Genomic DNA, 20891 nt, shown 5'->3' with positions numbered 1-20891 from the left:
CCCGGGGACGGCCCGGCCCCCGGCGCGCGCCCTTTTGTTCGGGGCCGGAGGGGTTCTCTTTTCTTTCTTCGTTTTTTCTCCCGTTGGCAGCGCCGGATCCCCGCGTGGGAAACGCGCTCATTTGGGTATTCCGCGTACACGCCATTGTTCGCAGCGCGGCCCCGCGCGGGAGCCTTTGTGTGCGGCGCCGCGGGGCGGTGGGCGCGGGGCCGCCCCGCGCTGCGTTTCCTGTCGGCTCCGACCCCGCGTGTCCCCGCAGCGCGGATCGCGCCGTTCCGGCCCGGCGGGCTGTGCGGGCGGTGCGGGGCCGCGGCCGCCGGGGGCTCCCATCGCCGCGTGTCCTTGGCTCCTCGCTGCTTTTTCCTGGCTGAGGGCTGCAGCTATTGCGCACGGGGTCCTCTCGGCGTTTCCCTTTCTCCGCCGGGCTCTCCTCGCGGAGGCTCTTCTGGAATACTTTAAATGTTGAGTCATCGCCCCTGGGTTTGAATTAGACGGTCTGGAGTGAACGGTCTGCTCCTCCGTCGAGGGCTCGGTGACTTCACGCTTGCCTTACGTTGAGGTTGGCCGGTGTAACGATCCTCCTTGCTGCGGATGGAGATACAACCATTGTGCTTAATTACACGTTCTTCTGAGGGTGAATGCGTTGCCAAACTGCCGGCATGTGCGTGCCATAGTGTGATGACGAATGTGGTTTGCAAAACCTTCCTTGCTTTCACAGCTCACCTGGTGGCAGAGGTTACCGTGTGCTCAGGTCATATTCCCCATCAGAAGAGTGGGAGTGCACAAACAGGCATCGTACCCCGTCATCTGGGTGCTGGGTGTCTTGACCTTGTTGCTCTTTGGGCAGTCGTAGATAGAACTGCAAAGTCCAGGAGCCCTGGATGTGGCAGTGTTGCAAACTGAGGGTGCAGTGGCCTCTGTTCAGTGGGTGCAGTTAGATAAAATGAGCGTGCAGCAGCTCCTACCAGCAGCTTTCCATTCACCTTCAAATAATCTGTGAAGCTGCTGGAAAATCCAACATCAGTACTCAACTCACTGCATCTTGTGCCTCGAGGTAAACTTGAGAGCTAGACATCATTATTTTTTTGAGTGTGGTAACGTCATTTGTTCACAGTTGGCAACAGAAGCGGGCTGTAAAAGTGAAAGTCTTAGAGCTTTAGGGTGGTGATGAGCTTGAAGGCTTGTTGGAGCTTCTGAAGTTCTTGTCTGTAGTTGAAAGTCAACTATTTGTTAAAGTAAAGGGCCTGGTGTCACTCATTCTGCTCTTCTGTAGTTAGCTATGTGTTGAATGTTATATATGTATAATACTTGTTATTCGGTGGAAGTTGTGCTTACTGGTAAGCTTATGTTAAAATCACTCCTCCTTTTTTTTAACCTCAGAAGATAGATGCATATTTTTCTTACGGTTCCCACTATTGTTGCAGTGTCTCTCTAGCTGGTGTACAACTAGATGCAATTCATGCTGCTCTTTCTGTAGTGGGTCTGGGATTATATGTGAAAGATCACTGCCTTCTGTGCAGAGACTTAATTATTCAGAGGACCTCTGCGGACAGGGGCTCCCAGTTGTATGGCGGTTTCATGCTATGGAAAAGCCTTACCTGAGGGTTTCGTGCTATGGAAAGCCTTCACAGTGTATCATCACCCAAGGGAAGATGCGCGTGTTGGTGACAGACTGCTGAATTGGTGTCACAGCTCCGTTCATCAGTAAGAGTCCAGTACGTAACATGCTTCTTGCTTTTCTCCTTTGCAATGCACAGGGTAACTGATAGTGGACGCCTTCGCTTCCCACAATGGCGCAGAGATCTGGGCAGGAAGATCCCGAGAGATACCTCTTTGTGGACAGGGCTGTCATCTACAACCCTGCCACACAGGCTGATTGGACTGCTAAGAAGTTGGTGTGGATTCCTTCGGAGCGCCATGGTTTTGAGGCAGCCAGCATCAAAGAGGAAAAGGGGGATGAAGTGTTGGTTGAACTGGCAGAGAATGGAAAGAAAGCGCTAGTCAATAAAGATGATATTCAGAAGATGAATCCCCCCAAGTTCTCAAAGGTGGAAGACATGGCAGAATTAACCTGTTTAAATGAAGCCTCTGTATTGCATAATTTAAAGGATCGCTATTACTCTGGGCTCATCTATGTAAGTACTAATTACTAGATTCATTACGGTTGCTAATTCAGCTAAAGTTTATCTGATTGCCATTCCTTCCATTATTTGAAATGGAGGAAGCGGGCCTTGCCTCTGATTTTGATAACGTAAATGCTTCGTGTCCTTTGCATTTGGATTAGTCCAGTGTCTTTTTCCGTGCTGCGTGCAGGTCAGGAACTCTGTTGTCATAAAACAAATAATAAAAATTTCTCCTATGGAAATAATTCTGCAAGCATCTTTCAAAAATAGAATGCTAAATGGCAACTCTGGGTGCTTAGCTCATGCGGCTCATTAGAGCTCTTGCCTCAGACATGCTTAACTGATACAGTGAATAGTATCAAATGGCTTGTTTGAACTGAGAGATTACAAAACCGAACTTTGCTGAATAACTGCTCTTTAATTGCTCGTATGAATAAACATGTATCTTGTTTTAACTTGCTGTGTATTAAAAATGGTAATAAGAGGCGAATTAAAAGCTGGAAAGTGCTAGGAATGCAAAATGCCTAATATCAACTCAGTGGGCCAGGAAAGAATGTGTTCAAGTGCTCGAAATAAACCAATGAGATAAAGCTTTCTTTCTCAGCGGTTTCGAGGCGCTAATTGAAAGATCTGGTTTATTGCCATCTTTCTTTTGAGTCAGAAATCACAAAGCCACTGGTGCTGCTTCTTCCTTGAACAACGTTGAATGGTGTCTGCAGTTCAGAGCAGCTCCTTGTCTCTTGGTGCACTGATTGCACAGTGGCTTGTGGCTCTTGGCGATACTCGGGCTCAACAAGCAGGCCTTCTATCTCAAGTGACTGGAGCATCTGCTTAAATACTTGGCTCATTTCAACAAATGCTTGTTCTAAAGCTTAAATCCATTTTTATTTAGCTCCACTAGTTAGTTGGCTCGTTTCTCCTGTCCATCTAGGTATCAGTGGACCCGTGGTAATATTTAGATTTAATAAAACTCTTCGTACCTGTGCTTCCGTGTTAGTTCCTGTGTGGGGTTCCTGCTTTTTTCTATTCCAAGGCCTTCCACAAAGAGACTTAGAGCAGAGCTCAGCAAAAAAAAAAATGCTTCTGGAATGCTTCTTCTAAGCTTATAAGTAAACTAAATAGATAATTAGTAAGGACTGGATTGAAAATTAAAAGTAAACAAGTTGATAAGTCAAATATTCAGTGTATATGTCAGTCATAGTGCTAGCTATGGAAGTCATCCTCTCTACCTGTATTTCATTATAGTGAGAGCTAAGAGATGTAGACCTTAGATTGGTGCTTGCTTGGATGCTTGAAGACTCCACAGGGTGAATGTAACCACAAATGCTTCTGCAGGATGGTCCTGAGAACCTGTCCCTCTTCCCTGTAGGCAAATGTGCTACTGTGTTACTGCAGACAAATTAAAAACCTTTCTGTCTGGTGAGGGGCCAGCTTATCATCCACTGGAGTTTGTGGTAGCCTATAAGTAGCTTACCTCTATTTCCTCCCCTCTCCTGCTTCCCAAAAAGGTGCTTTCTGTTTTCGCGCTTGATCTGTGGAGGCGTGGGCTCTGGAACTTGGTTCCTTGGCACCGAGGGCCTGCTGTCACATAGGAGGATTACTGCATCCGTATGTTAGTGGTGACCTCCCCCGCCCCCGTGCTGGAAGTTGGTTGGGATCAAGAAGCTAATGGATTTGTTGGCCTTAACTGGAGGTCTGAGCCACAGCAGCATTGCTGGAGGATGCTGCTTTTACCAAGAATAGTGTGTATCTATGCGTCTGGAATAACGGCTTATTTGAAGTTAAAACTCCGCTTACTTTGTGGAGGGGGTGGGGGGGAAACCACAGTTATGAGTACTGTTGGAGGCTGAATATTGGCAAGGAAAGCAGGCCACAGAGAAATTTCAACAGCAGCTTATGCTGATGGGGTTTTTAGTGCAGTTCTGGCCTCTATCAAGGATCTCTGTGTTTCTTCAGCCTTGCACCTGCACTGCTGCTGCTGACTGCACACCCAGGAGCCATTGCTATTGCCTGGTAACCTGCTGATGTGCGTCTGGTGTAAAGAGCCAGAGTTAAGAGCTGATGAAGTGAGTTATAGGAAACTGGATGTGGCAAGAATTGGTTAAAGGCATGTTTGGGTTCCCAGATGCTCTGATGATAACCAAACTGACATTCATTTTGGTGCTGATCTCGAATGGTTAAGATAGCGATGGTGAATCTGGTGTGGTTTCTATTAATTCCTAACTGGTAGCATACAGAGTTGCCTTTCTAGGAAGAAGGTGAGACTGTCCACTGAAGTCGAGTTACTTCCTTTCAGACCCTAGAAAGGAAACAAGCTGTTAAATGTGACTGGCAAGTCTAGTAATCTATCATTTACCTCTTCAGAATGAAACTAGTGGAGCAGCAGGGAGACTTGACTAAATCCAGCTGGCGCCAAGCTGTGTGAGCTGAGCACTGGTGCTTGTCTCATCGAGAAGAGTTCCGTGCAGCATCTGAGGAGGGTTGGTGGGGAGTTCTGGAACTTGAAGCATTTCTGTTATCTGTCCAGTGGCACGATCTTGGCCTCTGAGTTGTGTTATTGCTGTGCTGTGGGTGATGAATGTGAATGGAGAACTGGAGACTGGTGGCTTGTGAAAGCATGTTGTCCGTACTTGGTCCTGTCTTTACTTCTGGTCTCTTCGTGACGACACAGAAGACAAAAGGTAGCAGGGCTTGTACAGGATCTGCTGGGAAGAGTGGTTGGAGCGTAAACTCTGGGGAGCCCAGTCTTGTGGAGGAGACAAAATAACTTCATTTCTTCCTCCATTTTTAACATCACCTGTTCTGCTTCTTGCTGTAAGGTTTATTTTTGTCACAGCTGAAGAATGTTAAAATATCTTTCCTAGAGAAAACATAATATTTTTGCAAATTATTCTGAAGTGTACTATCTTCACACCAAAACCAGGGCAAACCTGTCATTATGGCTTCTTGCACATGGACTTTTCTCCTTAGGCCACTGACAGTTAAGCATGGTCCCACACAGTCTCAAGTTCCCCTGATGATCTGTGCTCATGCAGATTTTAAGAAGGCGTAACCCTTACCCACATTTTTTCCCCTCATTCCTTCTATGTTTGGTGGAGTTTTGACTTCTTTTTGGATATAGTAGTTGATTTTTTTTTTTCCTCCACATTTTATGCTTCTCTAGATCCACACTTCTTGTGGTGGGGTTGTATCATGTGGGTCACTGATACTCCAGGCTGCCTGCTCTGCTCTGGAATGGCCAGCCTTAACCCCAGCCTGTAATTAGTAGCATCCCTCATTGGTGTAGATCAAAAGCTGGAGGCAGTTGGTTTTGAGGGTACCTGGGGGAATACCCGAGTGCTGAGAGGTTGTTGGGAAGGTTTGGATCAATAGCACTTTGCTCAGACTGGTTATGTGCCAGTTCTTCAGTGTCCTTGTGCCTGATGAACTGTGTTCTCAATGCCTTCTGGGGATGTTGCTGTAAGGGAGGACTCTACTTTTGGTCACCAGCTTTGGGTCTTTAGCTTGAGTGAGGGAACATCTTCATGTTTGCAGTAGTTTTTTTACATGCAGGTCTTGTAAGGACTTCTTGCTACCAGCTCTAGATCATCGTTTCTATCGAAGTCATGTCAGGTAGATGTGATTTCAGGGGTTGGGCTGAGGGGAAATCTTTCAATGATAAAATAGAGGTGTCCACTGGGAAGAATCACTTGTAAGGGTCTACCAGCCTTGGATGCTGCAGAGTTCTCTAGACCTCTGTTGTTTCAATGCTTTGTAGCAAACTGCAGGTTGGTTGCCTCGTTGCTTCATGAGGTTCTGGGTTCCCTGTGAGGCAGCTTCTGAGATCCCCACAGTGCAGCATGGTGTTTGAATGTAGGAATTTGCTCTTTGCTTATTGTCCTGCTGTGCTGTAAGCTGGGAGGTTCAGGAGCCGTGCCCCTCGTGACTCAGACAGCTATGGTGTCAGCTTGCTGCTTCGGAGCAGTGGCTGGGGCTTTGGCTGTCAGAGCTGTATCTGTCACCTTCCTTTGTATCCCTGAGACAAGGGAAATATTTGAAATGGGCATCTGGCTTGGTGGGGAGGGACGGGGCTGCCAGGGGAGGTCACCAAGAAAGCAGAATTTAGTCTGAAAGTAAAATGTGAGGAGAGGAGATGCTGCACTTGATAATATGGAGGGGAAAATACAGAGCTGCTTTGATGAAGAGCTACAAATAATGCTCCAGAGGAGTTTCTGGTGTAGGAGGAAGCATTTTCTCCATCTTCAGTTGTGTGCTTCATCATCAACAATGCTTTAAATATCGCTGTTTAGAAAGATTATATATAGATTATATGCAGTCATCTTAGAAACCTAATTCTGAACATAGCTATGCAGACCTTGCTATCCAGTTTGACTCATGGCTGATAGGAAGCAGAGAACTGTTGGCATATATATGTGTGGTTTCTTCTTTTTTTATGGTTTCTTCTGTCTGCACTTGGAAGAAGGAGGGCTTGTGCTGGTGAGTAGTCATCACACTGCTGGGAGTCCTTTCATCTCAGAGCAAAATTTTATTTTATTTTTCCTGAACTTTGAATTGAAGTGAATTTCAAAGCGTGCTGTGTCGCTTGGAGAACTGTGTAAAGCAGAGATCAGGATTGTTCGTGGTCGCTTGAAGTGTTTCAGTGCTTTGGTAGGCAGCGTTCTGGATGCAATTTCTGTAGTATCTTGAGTTTTTAAGTCGCTCGGAAGCATTTCAGTATGTGAAAATGCAGCTGACTGCAGAGATCCAGAATGGAAATGCCTCCATTCTGGTGGATGGAAGGTGAGTTGTTTGCAGCATTGCAGCACGGGCAGGAATTGGAAAGAACAAGCTAGTGACTGTACTGCTCCTGAGATAGGACTGGATGAAACTTCCCAGCAATATGAAGTTCTGCTTTTGTCTCAATACTTCTTATTAATGGAAAATAGAAGGGAAGAAGAGAACCTCATGCCCAACTTGCTAACACGTATTTTGTTAAAGTTAATGGGCTCTTTCTGTATGCACAAGTGAACTTGAGCAGTATGGAGCCTGCACGAGTTTGACACGCCTGCCTGCTTTGCCAGGAGAGAAGAAAGCTGAGTGTCACATCCGAGTTGCAGGGCTGAATTTGACTGATAAATGCAGGCTAATATCTGAGAAGCTCCTGGAAAGCTGGCTAACTGTCTGCTCAGTGGCTCTGTAGGAGTCCTGGTGTTTAACTGAAGGGAGATACTGCAGGTCATGAAGCATCTTGCTTGTGCTAAGGTTCCCATTCCTGTGCCTGCTAGGATGGATTGAAGGAATTGCCCATTTCACTGTTGGGTTTCATTAGTCTGCCATAAAGACTGGTGGTCATTATCTTATAGTGTTTATAAAAAAAAAAATTCAAAATATGTTGCCGTGTGTTCTGCTCTATTCCCTGCTCTTCTGGAGAGAGAGGTCATTGCCCACAGTTGGTGTGGCATACTAATACCCCCTAAGTCATGGCAATAAGTGCTTAACTGCTTCCTGACCTCGTTTGGTCAAAGGATTGAAGCAAGTAGCTGGGAAATTCTGCTCATTTTGTGTTAGCCTGGTTCTGCTGTTCCTGCAGTGGAACAGCAGGGTGCTGAGGCCTGGAGGAAGGGGTGAGATTCAGCTCTGAAGTCTTTTGAACTCAAAATATGGATCATTTTCATCACCCACCACTCAGTTTCCTTCTAGCAAAGACTTCTCCAAAAGGGCTGGAAACTGTGCGACTCCAAGGGCTGCTGGAGCTTTCCTGCTAATTATTGCTCTCTGTATACACTTTTTTTTTCCTGCCAGCAAAGAAGAAAATGTGCTCACTATTGCGTGGTTACAAACACCCTGGCTGATACTTCATAATTACAAGTATTACCTACATAATTGATCTGCAGTTCAATTTTTCTGTGCTGCTTCGATTTTTCTTTTCCTGTACTTTCCATTTTATTGGGGCAGGGGAAAGAATGATGAATGAGGTGCAGCCCCCAGCTCCTGGGCCTGCTGTGGGTGGCAGGTCTCAAGCTGTCTGTAACCCGTTTCTTCTTATGCCGCTGTTCCTGTGAGGCCAGAGCATAACCTGGAGCAGTCAGTGTTATTATATAAGCTGCTGTGTTCTAATTGTTTCAGTTTTTGTGCTGGTCCAGCTGGGAGTACTTCAGATCACTCAGTTACAGACTGGTAACAACAGGACCTGCAGGAATCTTGAGTCTGTGCCTTTGCTTCATCTTCCCAGCACCAAGCAGTTGTGTGGGCCCTGGTACTCAGTAACATGCAGAGGTGCTGGGTTTAAATTGTGAGTACTGCTTTGGCCTCAGAAGTTGTTTTTAAATTAATTCTGATTTAGGAAAGACTCATAAATGTGATCAAGTTGAGTTTTGCGTAGCTTTATACTTTGCTAGAAAAATCTAAGAGGTTTCTGGGAAGTGCATTAAAATCTGTTGTGCCTAGGCAAGAAGATACATGAAATCTCTCTTTTTGTCAGATATTCTCTGATTCTATTAGCAGTGATAGCATAGCAGCCTATAAAGGTGCAGTAGTTTGGTTTATGGACTCGTAACACAGCGCCTTTCATCAACTGAGTGCTCACATACAGGACAGCCCTTGGAGCCCTGTGCCTGCAGCAGCGTAGCAGGCTGAGCTGGGCCCTGCTGTGCAGCCCTGCAGAGCCTGGTGAGGGGATATTAATACTGTGCTGGCCCTGCTGTGAGCTGGGATCATGTTTTCCCTGGTCAGGCTGGGCATGGCCGGGGCAGTCACACTGTGCACAGCAGCACTGCTGTCAGTCTGAGCGGGGCATAACCTGTGCTGCCAAATTACATTGTTTGTTCTCTTTTTAAACAAGCTGAAGCCTGTAAATGGGACAGTGCAGTGCTAGTGAACTCCCTGTCTGCAGTGCTGGCTATAGAGAACATCTGTAGACAACGCTCTGCTGCAGTTTGGGCAGTGTTTTTGCTTTAGTAGCTGTGTATGTGTTCCCTTTATCATCCCCACAGCGATCTCGCCCTTCAGCTGCTGCAGTAGCAGCCAGGGCTGCTGTCCCTGTCCAGCCCAGCTTCTGTCAGGCTGAGGCTCCTGCTGCCCCACTGTGTCTCTCACCCTTGCTGGTGTCTCTGACCTCTCCTTGCTGGATGCCAGCAGGACTGAATTATTTCAGCTAGCAGTTTGTGCAGATGTCTGGGGTAGTTCAGGTTCCTGGCTGCCAATTGCTCTGGCTGGGGTGATGGTGATGTGCCAGATGCTGGCTGGGCTGCAGCTGTGCCTGGTGGGGGATGTGTTCCTCTCCAGGCCACAGCCTCTGGCTTCCTCCCCTCAGAGGCTGAAGAGCTACATCCCCTTCTGCACAGGGTGAGTTTCGGGTTTCCTCACTGAGTAGTTGGGAAAGGCTGCATGTGAGGAACACCAAGCTCAGGGGGCTGAGTGGGGTTTGGGGAGTGAAAGGCAGCTCCGTAACCTAAGGAGGTGAAACTGGACAAGGGAACTACGATGTGGTGTTGCAGCTTTCCCATCTGGAGGATGGGCCCTACATTCACAAACACGGGATACAGGTCTTGTTTTCTAGGCAAGACACTAGTGGGTTACACTGCAATTAACAGTCGGGGATGCCTAGATGCTTATTTCAGCTTAATTATTTGTGTAGTAGTAGAGTATGTCTATCACTTTCTGTATTTGAAGAACTGCAGCTAAACATCGAGTCTGGGTACTGCAGTGAAGCAAACTGTTCCATTTCTCCTGTTAGAGAACTGACCTGCATCTTGCTGATGTGCTCTGAAACTGCTCTTTAGAGGCCTTCTTCTGGTGTTGCAGCAGGAGGCACCAACCTAGCCATCGTAAGAGCATTTTCCTTGGTAGAAGAACTGCAAAGCTGGACTATTAAGCCAGGGAGCTGTACAAAGGTTTTGACACTATTGCCACCGTAGAGGTACATACATAGTGAAGTTTTGATGTGGCTTTAAGGAAAGAGCACATGGGGAACCTTCCGTGCTCTGAAGCACTGGTACCAGTTAGAGGGAGTGCTCCTGAAGTCTGCAAGCTGAAACTTAGCTCTTTTTTTGTCTGAAGAGTTCAGATGAGAGGTAACACTTCTCTCTTACCTATATGGCACTGGTAAGCTGCACTCTGAGAGCACAAATGATAATGCACAGTGCCTGACGGATATGTATGTTTGTCTCTTTCTCAGGTTCCTCACTGCTAGGAATATACTATAACTTTCAAGTAGGCTTCTGCAAGCAGGCTGAGCTCTGCAGTCTGGGATAGCATACCAAAATCCAAATTACTAAGTGATATATTACTGGCTTAAAGCTTGTAAGCATCTGGAAATATTCAAACGCCACAATTAGTGTCCTGAAGGAGAGTTTGTATACAGCACTGTCAGAGCACTGCTTTACTATTTGTCTCTGGAGCCTTGCCTGGAGAGCATGCATTCCAGCGGGCAGTGTTGCTGTTGCTTGATATTGTCTGTATCCTGTTCCTCTGTGAAGAAGAAATGTATTTCAAGCAGCTAGCTTGTTTGCAGCTGATCACACAATTCTAAGGTGAATAAGCATCTATACTTCAGCTCTTCAATATACAGACCTAACCTGTAAGCTGAAACTTACTGGAGTCTGATTCCTCATCCAGACTGGACAGTTGCTGTAGCTCTGCAGTGCTTGACTCTAATTCAGGTCTCCTGGCAGAGTTCTGTCCCTGGGAAGCAGCAAAGGCTCGGGGCATCGCTCTGCCCTGTCTGGGTCTGAAAGCTTTGGGTACCTGCAGCAGCTGCCTGGCAGTAATCACTGAGCAGGGTGTCCACTTGTAAGGCAGGTGTAAATGTGTATATTTTTTCCTATGGCTGGTCACAAAGAACTTTTTCAAAACGCTCTAAACAATCTCAACCTGTTTTTCACTTGCAAACTGAAGGCATGATAACCCATCCCTCCTCCTGTGGGAGATCTTGGTCCCATCTTTCCTCGAGTAAATGAAGTCTCTGTAGCATAGTGGTGTTTTGAAAGAAATGTGGCTTGAAATTCTGCAGGGAAGGGGCAGGAGAGTGAACTGAGTGACAGGTATGCAGGACATCGAGATGCTGGGGTTCATGGTAATGCATGTGGACGAGATCCCTTATGGTGGAGGTTTAGTGGTCAGTGATACAAATTTATCCTCCAAGTAAATGAACACCAGCATTGGTGAAAGTAGAGAATAGTTCATTTGCTTTTTGGGATCATTCCAGGTTCTCTGATCCTTGCAATTACTGTACTGGGAAGTGGTCTGGAAAGGCTTCCAGGTTAGGTGTCATCAGTAGAGCTCGGAAGCTTGTTAAGTTTGTTTTTGTACGACATTAGTGCCTACAGCTGCATCCTTGTGAGGTGAACCCAGGGCTGTGGAGCTGGGTCGGTAACAAACAGAGCAGGGCCCCAGGTGCTGCTGGGTGAAGGGTTCCAGAATCACCCTGAATGAAGGAGCTCCACTGGATTATGCCTCACTAAGTGTTCATGTGGCTGTAGCGATCAGAGGATCTGCTGGGGGAAGAGCTGGGAGCTGACCTGGCTGTAGGAATTCCTTTCTCATGAGCAGATCTCATCTGCAGTCAGCAGTAAGCTAATCTTCGTCATCTAATGTGTCCATAGCAGAGAAATCCTGCACAGCTGGTGGTTGCAGGATGGGTGGATAAACGTGTGCTTTGCTTCTCATTATCATTGCTTGAATACTGGAATGATAAATGGATTTATGGTGAATTTTTTGATGTCTTTGTCTCGCTGGTACCGCTTGTAGATGAGTGTGGGCGACCTCATTTGGCTCCTTGGTCAGCTGAACCACGCTGTTAAAATAACCATCCTGCCTCCCTCTCCTTCACGAGCTCGCTAGTGGCCGTGAGTGCATTTGGCCAGGGAGCTCCATCAGTTACTAACCAGTTCTTCTTGAAACTTATCCTCAAAGAGAAACTGCCTGCTTGGTAAGTTACTGCCAGGGCACCCGTGCAGGTAGGAGGGCTGGGGGTAGGGCTGGAATGGAGGCTGGAGAGGGGCTGCCCTCTTGCCAAAGGCCCTATGCTTGTGTTGAGTCAATAATAAGTTGTTCTTTGTGCTTGGGTCAACTGACCTGATAACATCTGTTTCCTTTCTTCAGAAATACATATGTTATTACCAAAGATGTTTGGCTAGGTAAGGCACTGCAGTTCTTATCACCCAGCACATCAGAACAAAGCAGAGATTCCTTTCCAGTAAGGACATCTGATGTAACACCAAGTTCTTTTCCTTTGCTGATAGCTCCTGGCTCAATTCAGAGATTGCCTTCTGCCTGTACTTCCAGGATCCTTCGGATGTGTAGAAAGAATGAAGTTCCTCTTTTTCTTCCAAATAAAAGATTTTTAAGAAATGGAGTAAGACTCTTGTGTTACCTGCTTAATACTATGCAGGCTCCCGGCAGCTGTCTGTGCTGTCTGCTAAGATACAGCTATTCCCTCTCTTCTCACAGTTTGCAGAGGCAGGACAAGGTCTTCCCGACTCAGAAAGATGCTTGCTGCTTCTGTCAGATGACAGCTGGTCTCTCTTGCTAACGTTCCCATGGTACTGAAGATGCTAACAGTGTTAATGGCTAAAATGTACTTCTAAAACTTGGTATAAAATATCTCCCGTAATCTTCATTTCATAAGAAAGCATCACTTGGGATGGATTTAGGAAGGGTGGGAGCCATCCTAATGGCTTGGATGCCTTGGTTCAGGGAGATGCCATGAGCTAACTTTTTTGGGGGGGCAATGACCAAAGTTGTCTTTGTTACCTTGCCTTTGGCGCTCAGTAAAGCCCTTGCAGCCAGTCCATGTTTGCCTGTCCTCCTAGCTGTCAAAGTCAAAGATGACTTTAGAATAGTTCAACCTCTGCTCCACAGAAGTTATCTTACATAAGTGATATGTAACTATTCTAAAGTCATCTTTGATACTTCATTCATATGGAAATGTGGACATCTGTGTACCGCTTGTGATGCACACTGAATTTTCCTTTAAAAAGAAAAAAAAGAAATACCTCAATGAGAGTGAATTCAAAGAGCAATTTAAAAATTGTACTTGAATTTCTTGATATTGTGGCAGTTCTGATGCTTCCTGTTCAGTATCAGCTCTACAAACAGGCGATAGGATGCTGTCTGCAGTGCCCAGCACCCGGGGTGGGAGAGTGGAAGGAGCAGTGTCTCCAGGAGGAGATTGCTTTGGGGTTGAGAGAGACCGAAGAGGAAAGACATGCCATTGTAGGAAAGCAGCAGGATAGCAAAAATAGTGGTTGGGAATAATAGGCTTTTTCCTTATCCAAGTTATATAATAGAATAATGATATATTAGCCTAAATAACTAGGGTTTGCTACTTGCATGAAGTCTCTGCTCTCTATCTGTATTGACCACTGTCAGCCCCAGCTAAAGAATATATGAAGAATGTAGTGTCCTCTTGCTGCTTCTGTAAAGTCTGGTCTTCCACAAATGGTGTTTCAGTACCATGTATATTTCTGTATCAGTGCAATAACTCTGAAGGTATTTAGTAGATTGATTTATTTTTTTCCTCTGTGTTGTGTGATACATAAAATCACTGTCCTCTGTTGTGAGCTCTTGGTCTGTTCCTTTAATTTAACAGTTCTTAGAAGGTGATTGTAGGATAAGTCAATATTCCAGTTCCTCCAAATGTAAAGATGAAAATACTGTGAGCGTGTTACTGAAGGAGCAGTAGACCATCAAAAGGTGTCCTTAATTCTTTAACTTTACAAGTAGAAAAGAGACTTAAATCTCTGTGGGAAAGAGATCAAATGTTCCACTTCTGTGTTTGTGTTTGTTTTATTTAAATTACTTTTAATGCAGGTAATTAAGGAGCCTTTTAATAGGACTAGAAACCAGAGGTCTGCGTGTAGCATATGCTTCAAGTTCTTCAACGAGAAGGACCTTAGTTTTGTTCTAAGACAAATAGTACACGGCCTGTGAAAAATGTCTTGCTCCTTATGGTTCTAATTCAATGCTATGCTTACTAACAGGAACTTTTTTCTTTAAGACCTATTCAGGGCTGTTCTGCGTAGTTATAAACCCTTACAAGAACCTCCCGATTTACTCAGAGAACATCATCGAGATGTACAGAGGGAAGAAACGCCACGAGATGCCACCACACATCTATGCCATATCCGAGTCTGCGTACAGATGCATGCTGCAAGGTAAGGATGTTAGCATTGCTGCTTACAGTTATTCAGTGAATCTCAACTCTTTAACGCGCCTAAAACTCAGGAGTTTTGGAAACTTAGGAGTTTTGTTTTCCAGCTAGGTTGTAATTTCTAACACAACCACTATTTCCTCTTGTACTCGAAAAAAAGAATGCTCTGTTACTTAGAGCCTTAAGTGTTTGGACCAGAAGTAAATCGGAGCTTGTCCCTTCGTTGGTGTGTTTGTCTGCCCTACTGTGGCACAGAAGCAAATGGATGCCAATAGGAAGTGTGCTGTGCCAGCTGGGGGCACTGGAAGTTGTAAGGGAAATACTTTCTTCTGAAAGAAAAAGAGATAAGATTGATGTCAGAAGTTGTAAGTGCCCTAGCTTTGAATGAAGTGAGAATGAGAAAGTGCAACTGAAAGGGAGAAGCTGAGGTGTAATGGCTTGTTTCTGTACTCCTGTAAAAATGGTGACATTTGGGCCATGGAAAGAAATGATCTGAAGTGGCAGTGAAATGCAGTCAGATACTTAACCTTGAAGATGTATTTTTTTGACCAAACTGGTTTGGGATGTGTCTGTGGCAACGTGGAGTAACTTTATGGTGGGCACTTCTTTGAATTTTGGAAAATGAGAACCTGACACATAAATGTGTTGAAAGAAACACGAGCATTGAACTTGTACAGCTGCTCTTCTGGCACACTGTTGAACAGGACTGTCGGTATCGGCTCATGGCTTGCCCTGGGGATGCCTTACTGTTCTAGAAACACCAGCTTGCTGTACCTGGAGAAGTGCATGTAGCAGAGAGGCCTGAAAAACCTCCTGTGTTCTGCAGGACTCCTTACATACATGCTGGAGGTGGGCTAAAAGCCATTTGACCTAGTGCATGCTAGCTGAGGGACCTGCTCCTACTACCAGGTTAACGAAACACTTAAATCTAAATCTTTTTAGAAAGATGTTTCCTGTCTTTGAAAGTCTTCAAGTGCTTTAGTCTTTGTTTCTTTAGTTGTACCTGTCTCTGTAGTGCTGCTTAATAACAAACTACAGTCTGTGTTTTGCTGGATTGCTGAACACTCATACACCCTAGAAACAGCCTCTTGACCGTAATGTAAGCCCCTAACAACTCGGATCAGGGGACCCCTCGTAGTGCACCTGCTTGGAAGACTTTAGGGTTGTGTTAAGGAGTTTACCTGTAGAAATATCTAGTGATTTGTGGATAAGGCTTCCTGCACTGGAAGCACAGTGTCTTTTGAAATTGCAAATTCTTGAGACAAAGGTCATCCAATGCAATGTAAATCAGAGTTGGTAGTTCTCAATCCTCAGATGCTCTCTATGTATCTGTTCATAATAGCACACCAGTCCCGATTTGTGTCTCTGGAGATCTTGCTGCATGTACAAATTTTGTACTGGATTTGGAAGATGAAGTATAAAAAAGCTTTCATGTAATGGTATGTGTTTAGTTAGTCTTGTTTTCTTTTCTCTGCTCATGTCTTTCTGTGCTTGCTTGCTTTTTGATTTCGGTAGTGTGAATTCTTCTCGCTTAAAAGAATGAGGGCGTAGATTAGAATGAAAATAGCTGAGAGCTGAGCAACAGGATTGATTTATTACAGAATAATTTCTTCAAGGTTAACTAAATCTGTGTTTCTGGTATCCTTCACCTGGATGGAACTGTTCCCTGTTTGTTTTAGCAAGTGATTGCAATCGGGCAGTGAACTTTCTGTTGATGGTTTGCCTTCACAATTGCTTTGCTAAGGAGAAGTAAAAGCTCAGGAATAGGTATTGGCAGTTGTGCAGTAGGTGAATATTTTACTTAGCAAACTGTCCTTGCCTCATCGGGTTAGATCAGAAGAAGAGACCTCCAGAGGAAGGGAAAAAGCAGTGCTGCTTCTGTTCTGTAGCGTCCTCAGTGAATTGTTTTCAGACATTGCTCTGCTTTAGGAGAAAGGTGGGGTGCAGAGTTCCGGAGATATTTGCCTGAAGTACGAGCCATGACTATTTATATTGGTGATTTGCCTGGCTTCTCATATTCTTGTGAAGCAGCGACGGGCTGTGATGAGAACGCCTGGTGAACATTTGTGTCCAGTGGGATAAGTGCAAGGGAGGGGTGGCCCTTGTGCTGCTCAGCCTTGGGCCCTGGCTGGCAGAGCCTGGAGGTGGGACCTGCTGTAAACAAAGCAGCACTCGAGGGAGCTACAGTGAAGTCTGCAAATAACCTGAGCTGTTACAATTGCAATTTATCTAGTCATTGAGTATCAACTAATGCTTAATAGGAGACTGTAACAATATTCAACTTATTTCTTGGTTACTAGTTTGCTGCACAAGAGCAAGTACAGGATGTGCCAGGTAGGGACAGTTAAGTTTTCCTTCATAGCTGAGGAGATGATACAATTCAGTTTCCTTAATTTAAATATTCCTTATATTTTGCTAGACTTTGTATTAAACAGAACAGAAAACTTGCACTGGAAGCTTTTAACTGGTAGAAGTAGGTCTCTAACCAAGAGCTAGCTGTCTTCGTTGCAGCGCTTCAGGTTAAGTCAGCAGTGGTCTCCACTAACACAGCCTTATTCAAGCACAGTCCTTGACAAAGGTGCTTCTTCTGAGAAGTTACTAGCACGGCTATAAAACTCTTCCTACAGTTCCCATGCCTGTTTGTGCACGTAGTTGCTTTGGGAGCTGTAGGAAGGATGCTAAAGGTAGAGTGAGTTGGGGGTAGAGAGTTGTTATTCCAGTACTACTGCAAGTAATTGTTTTGCTACTGTAGCAGCGTTAGTTTCTTTTGATATAGATGACTACTGTGTCCAGTATTTGACTTCTGGAATTTAATTATTAGGATTCAAAACTGGGATTGAAGCCATCGGAATGCTGTTTTGTTGAATAATATGACCATCACCTTAGAGAATACCTTAACCATTAATTTAGGTCAATGAAAGGGGGTTGGCTGTATTTTCCTGGCCCGTTCAGTGCAATCACGTTTACTTTTCTTGTAATCGTAGCTGCTAATTTTCCAGGTGCTGGTGAAATGTGTTTACGCTGATCACCAGGAAACCTGGACCTGATCTGTGTCTGGACAACAAGATTTCTTAAAACACAATTTTTGTATGCTGGTAGTAAAGGGCAGCAAGTAAAGTGCTACTCAGTATTTGAGCCCTCTCATGCCTTTAATTCAGAGCTCAGATGATGAGACATCACCTTCACGCTTCTGCTGCTCTGAGGGTTTGTATGTTGTTTGAGCCCTAATATTATCTTAAGCAAAATAAAGATTATGGATTTAAGGTTGTGAAAGCAAAGCTTTTTTATCAACAGAAACAGAACTGATAGTGTGCACCTGGACAGGTGTGCATCTGAATAGGTGCTCATCATCCTAGGCGTTGCTGGAGTGCTCCGTTCTGTTAAGCTGGTGATATACATGGAATGCTGCACTTCACAGCACTCCCACAAAAAGCCTGTATCCTGGGAGCACTGCAAACTGCCAGCCATCAAGCTGCTGCTCTGTGCTCATCCCCGGGAAGAATTTCCTGTTTGGGAGAGCCGTCATCACAGGTCAGCTCTCATCTTGCCCTCCAGTGGGAAGCAGAATGGGCTGGAATTCGTTTTGGTATTTGTTAATCAAGGAAGACCAAGTGGGAGGGAGGGGGAAAGAGCAGGGAAAGCAGAATATGCTCAGGAAGCCCAGTCTCTCGTTTCTGAGATCAAATGGTAATCTGCAGAGAGATGTATTGAATTAGTGTAAGCACACAAGAAAGAAGTGGAAAATGACTTTTAGGGCTGTGTTGCAGATGGCCAGTTCAGCGCTGGTGCAGCTGTGATGCGCTGAGGATTTGAGGCAAGCTTTGCAAGGAAAAGCAAGCCGCAGTGATTGCTTGATCTCATAAGCATTGACTTTCCTGCAAGCCTTGCAGTAAAGATTGAGTGCAAGCAGTCTGTTAATACCAGGCGGGACTCGGTTCATTCTGATTATGACAGCCCGGATTTCTCTTCCGGAAAGCACTCATTACCTGGTGCCCTGACCTCAGAAGGTGACAACGTGCGATTCTGCTTTACATGCTGGATTTCCCCTCTCTCTCCCCTACTAATTATTTGTCAGAGTAGTGTGGTGGTAGGCTAAGTGCTACTTCACAGGCAATTTAATGAATTTCTCTTATGCTTTTCCTTCATTTTCTTAATGTTGTGTTGAAGCGGTGAGTACACATAACCCAGGGGCTCCCAGGTTTATGGGAACTGTTTGGCCCTAGACAGAAATCCCATGCATTTATGCATAGGGTTGTGGTTGGCATGCTTCACAGAGGAATCCTAGACAGGGCTTTTCAAAGCTGCTGGACAGTTGACATGGTCATAAGGAACTGATATCCTAATCCCCGTGACAACACTGACCTTAATTCTGTTTGGTAATACAATTTGTAAGACTTGCTGATGTTCTTCAGCGCTGCTAAAAAATACAGGCTGTGAGCAGCAGAAACGTGGATGGGGGCTAGGATTTTCTTCTGGAAACAAGTTCTGCCTGATAATTCCTCTGTGACTCTCTTTTCTTTTTCATTTTTAACTGACAGCGAAGGCTTGACCTGATTGTGTGCAAGCAGCACTTAGTTATGTCAACTTTTCTTTGGTGCTTTTACCATACTTGGCTCTCTCCTCTCCTCCTGTACTTCCAGAGGAAGTATGGCACTGTGTTCTTAGGCCTCTTTATTCACTGAATCTGAAAAACACTTCGGAGGATGTATTAAGGAAAACTTTGTGTGCTTTTGTTTACTAAAGACCTCCTTGCCTGCTGATATTACTCTTGTATAATTATGCTTAGTCTCTCCTTTTTATCCTGTTTCCCGGAGGACGTCTTGATGAGCACTAAATTAGCACCGATATTTTCGGACTGCCTTTAATCCTGTTCCAGGGGAGCTTTATCGGGAGCTGTGCAATAGGTGAAGTGAACACTTGGTGCTGGAGGAGCCAGTGCTGCTCCCTGTAAGGTAGCACACTGACCTGTATCTCCAGCTGGTTTTGATTGAAATACTTACTTCCAGGAAGTGTTTTTCTTTATTTTTTTTTTCTTATGGAATGAAAGAATGTAGGCTAAAGTGTGGCAACCCTTTTCTGAGGAGGACTAGTGAATATTCAGGTGGCAGGGACAGGTTGCTGTGAGAGTAAAGAGCCTGGCTAGCATTCCCTGTTATGTGAACAGCACATAAAACCTGTTATACGTGTACTTAATATTTTTGATATTTCTCATAACGTGTCTTTTGACTTATCAAATGATACCTGAAAGCTTTTTAGCTCATCACAAAGTGCGGGGTGGCAGGAACTAAGCAGAGCTGGCTACTTGGCAAATGTGATGTGAAGGATTTCTGGGTCTCCCTATTGTTGCACTGCTTCATGCTTTCGTGTTGTCCAGCCAGGCCGGTGTGGAATGCGAATACGTGTGTGACAATAACATGGAAATCAAGATCGCTCTGTATCCCAATAGGAATGTGATATGCAATGATTTTTAATGGCTCAAGGAGGGATGGAGAATTGTAAAAGAAGAAATGAAGCAGAATAACTGAAATCCATCATGCTGAAACAGTCTCCTGCCTCATTATTTCTGAATTTGAAGTAAAATGAGAAAAGGTTCAGCTGACAGAAGCAATTGTGCAGTACTTCATCTCTCCTCACTCCTTTGTTCTTCGGTATCAGGTCTGTCTGCTTCAGCAGCTCTGGGGCTGTGTTGATGACTTTGTATTAGAACATCTCTGATATCAGAGCAATTATTGAATAAAACTCAGTGATGGTAGTTGCTAGAATCAGGTTGTACACTACAGTGTGTTTTTCCTCAATTCTGTCAGTGTCTGAAGTTCTTTGAGTACTGCAGCACTTGGACAACAGTTCTTAACCTTTGTCATCTTCTGTGTCAAAATGTGTTTGGATCCCTGCTCTAATTGGTGCTCAACCTCAGGGTTACCAACTTAATTAGACATAATAGTATTTAGAGTGAACTACTGTTTTCTTAACTCGCAGTTCCTCAGAAGTGTTACTTGAAGTGGTTGACTCCATTAATTTTTCTTGGCGTAACTTCTAGAAGGAACTTTTGCCCTCTCCCCTGCCCCTCCTCCTGCGGCGCCGAGTTGCAGCAGAGCAGCCAGCTCCTTCCAGTCCATACTGCGACCAAACGATGATGGCTTTAAGATCTGCACTGCAGGCTGAGCTCATAGCTGGTTTGTGACTGTGCTAGCAGGCAGACAGGAATTCAAGAGCAAGTGCATCCAACTTATGAAATCATTCGCGAGATGATTCATTTGTACGTATTACTCAACCAGCACCTGCTTCTGGTATAACTCTATTCCACGGTTTTAGTTTAGATCAAACTTAATTTATTGCAGGGTGGCTGTGAAATAGAACATTGTTTTCTGCTTTTTTTTTTCTTATTTGGTTTTATCCTTCAGGTGCCACAAATGAAGATGTTACTTCCTGCGCTACAAAAGCTCAGATGAATTCTGTTCTTGAGAGCGCTTTGCATCACCAGCAGTGCTGTTACAACGTATGTTTTGTGCAGTCATTTTTTGTCAGTCACGTCTGCGTTCCTCTGGGGTGCTGAACTAAGAGTCCAGCCATGCTGGAACTGCCAGCAGTAGCAATTGCAGTAGCTCCTTTTTCATCCACTCTCCTATTTGTAAATGTCC

At 45.0% G+C, this 20891-nt stretch overlaps 1 protein-coding gene and 1 long non-coding RNA gene across 3 annotated transcripts in view; both read left to right on the top strand.

Moving 5' to 3' along the window:
- MYH10 (myosin heavy chain 10) overlaps window positions 1791–20891 on the top strand; it is a 93309-nt gene continuing 74208 nt past the window's right edge. For both annotated transcript variants that reach the window (XM_021415273.1, XM_021415274.1), the window contains exons 1-2: window positions 1791–2135; window positions 14101–14257. In XM_021415273.1, the coding sequence (XP_021270948.1) occupies window positions 1791–2135; window positions 14101–14257 (502 nt within the window). The remainder of the gene's footprint in view (window positions 2136–14100; window positions 14258–20891) is intronic.
- LOC110407514 lies at window positions 2143–12456 on the top strand. The gene is made up of 4 exons (XR_002443917.1): window positions 2143–11670; window positions 11850–12030; window positions 12204–12238; window positions 12344–12456. It is a non-coding gene; the product is annotated as an uncharacterized LOC110407514 (long non-coding RNA).

Source organism: Numida meleagris, chromosome 17 (assembly GCF_002078875.1).
Source record: "Numida meleagris isolate 19003 breed g44 Domestic line chromosome 17, NumMel1.0, whole genome shotgun sequence".
NCBI classification, from domain to species: domain Eukaryota; kingdom Metazoa; phylum Chordata; class Aves; order Galliformes; family Numididae; genus Numida; species Numida meleagris.
Note: the sequence above shows the minus strand (reverse complement) of the source record. Positions and strands in the feature narration are given on the sequence as shown.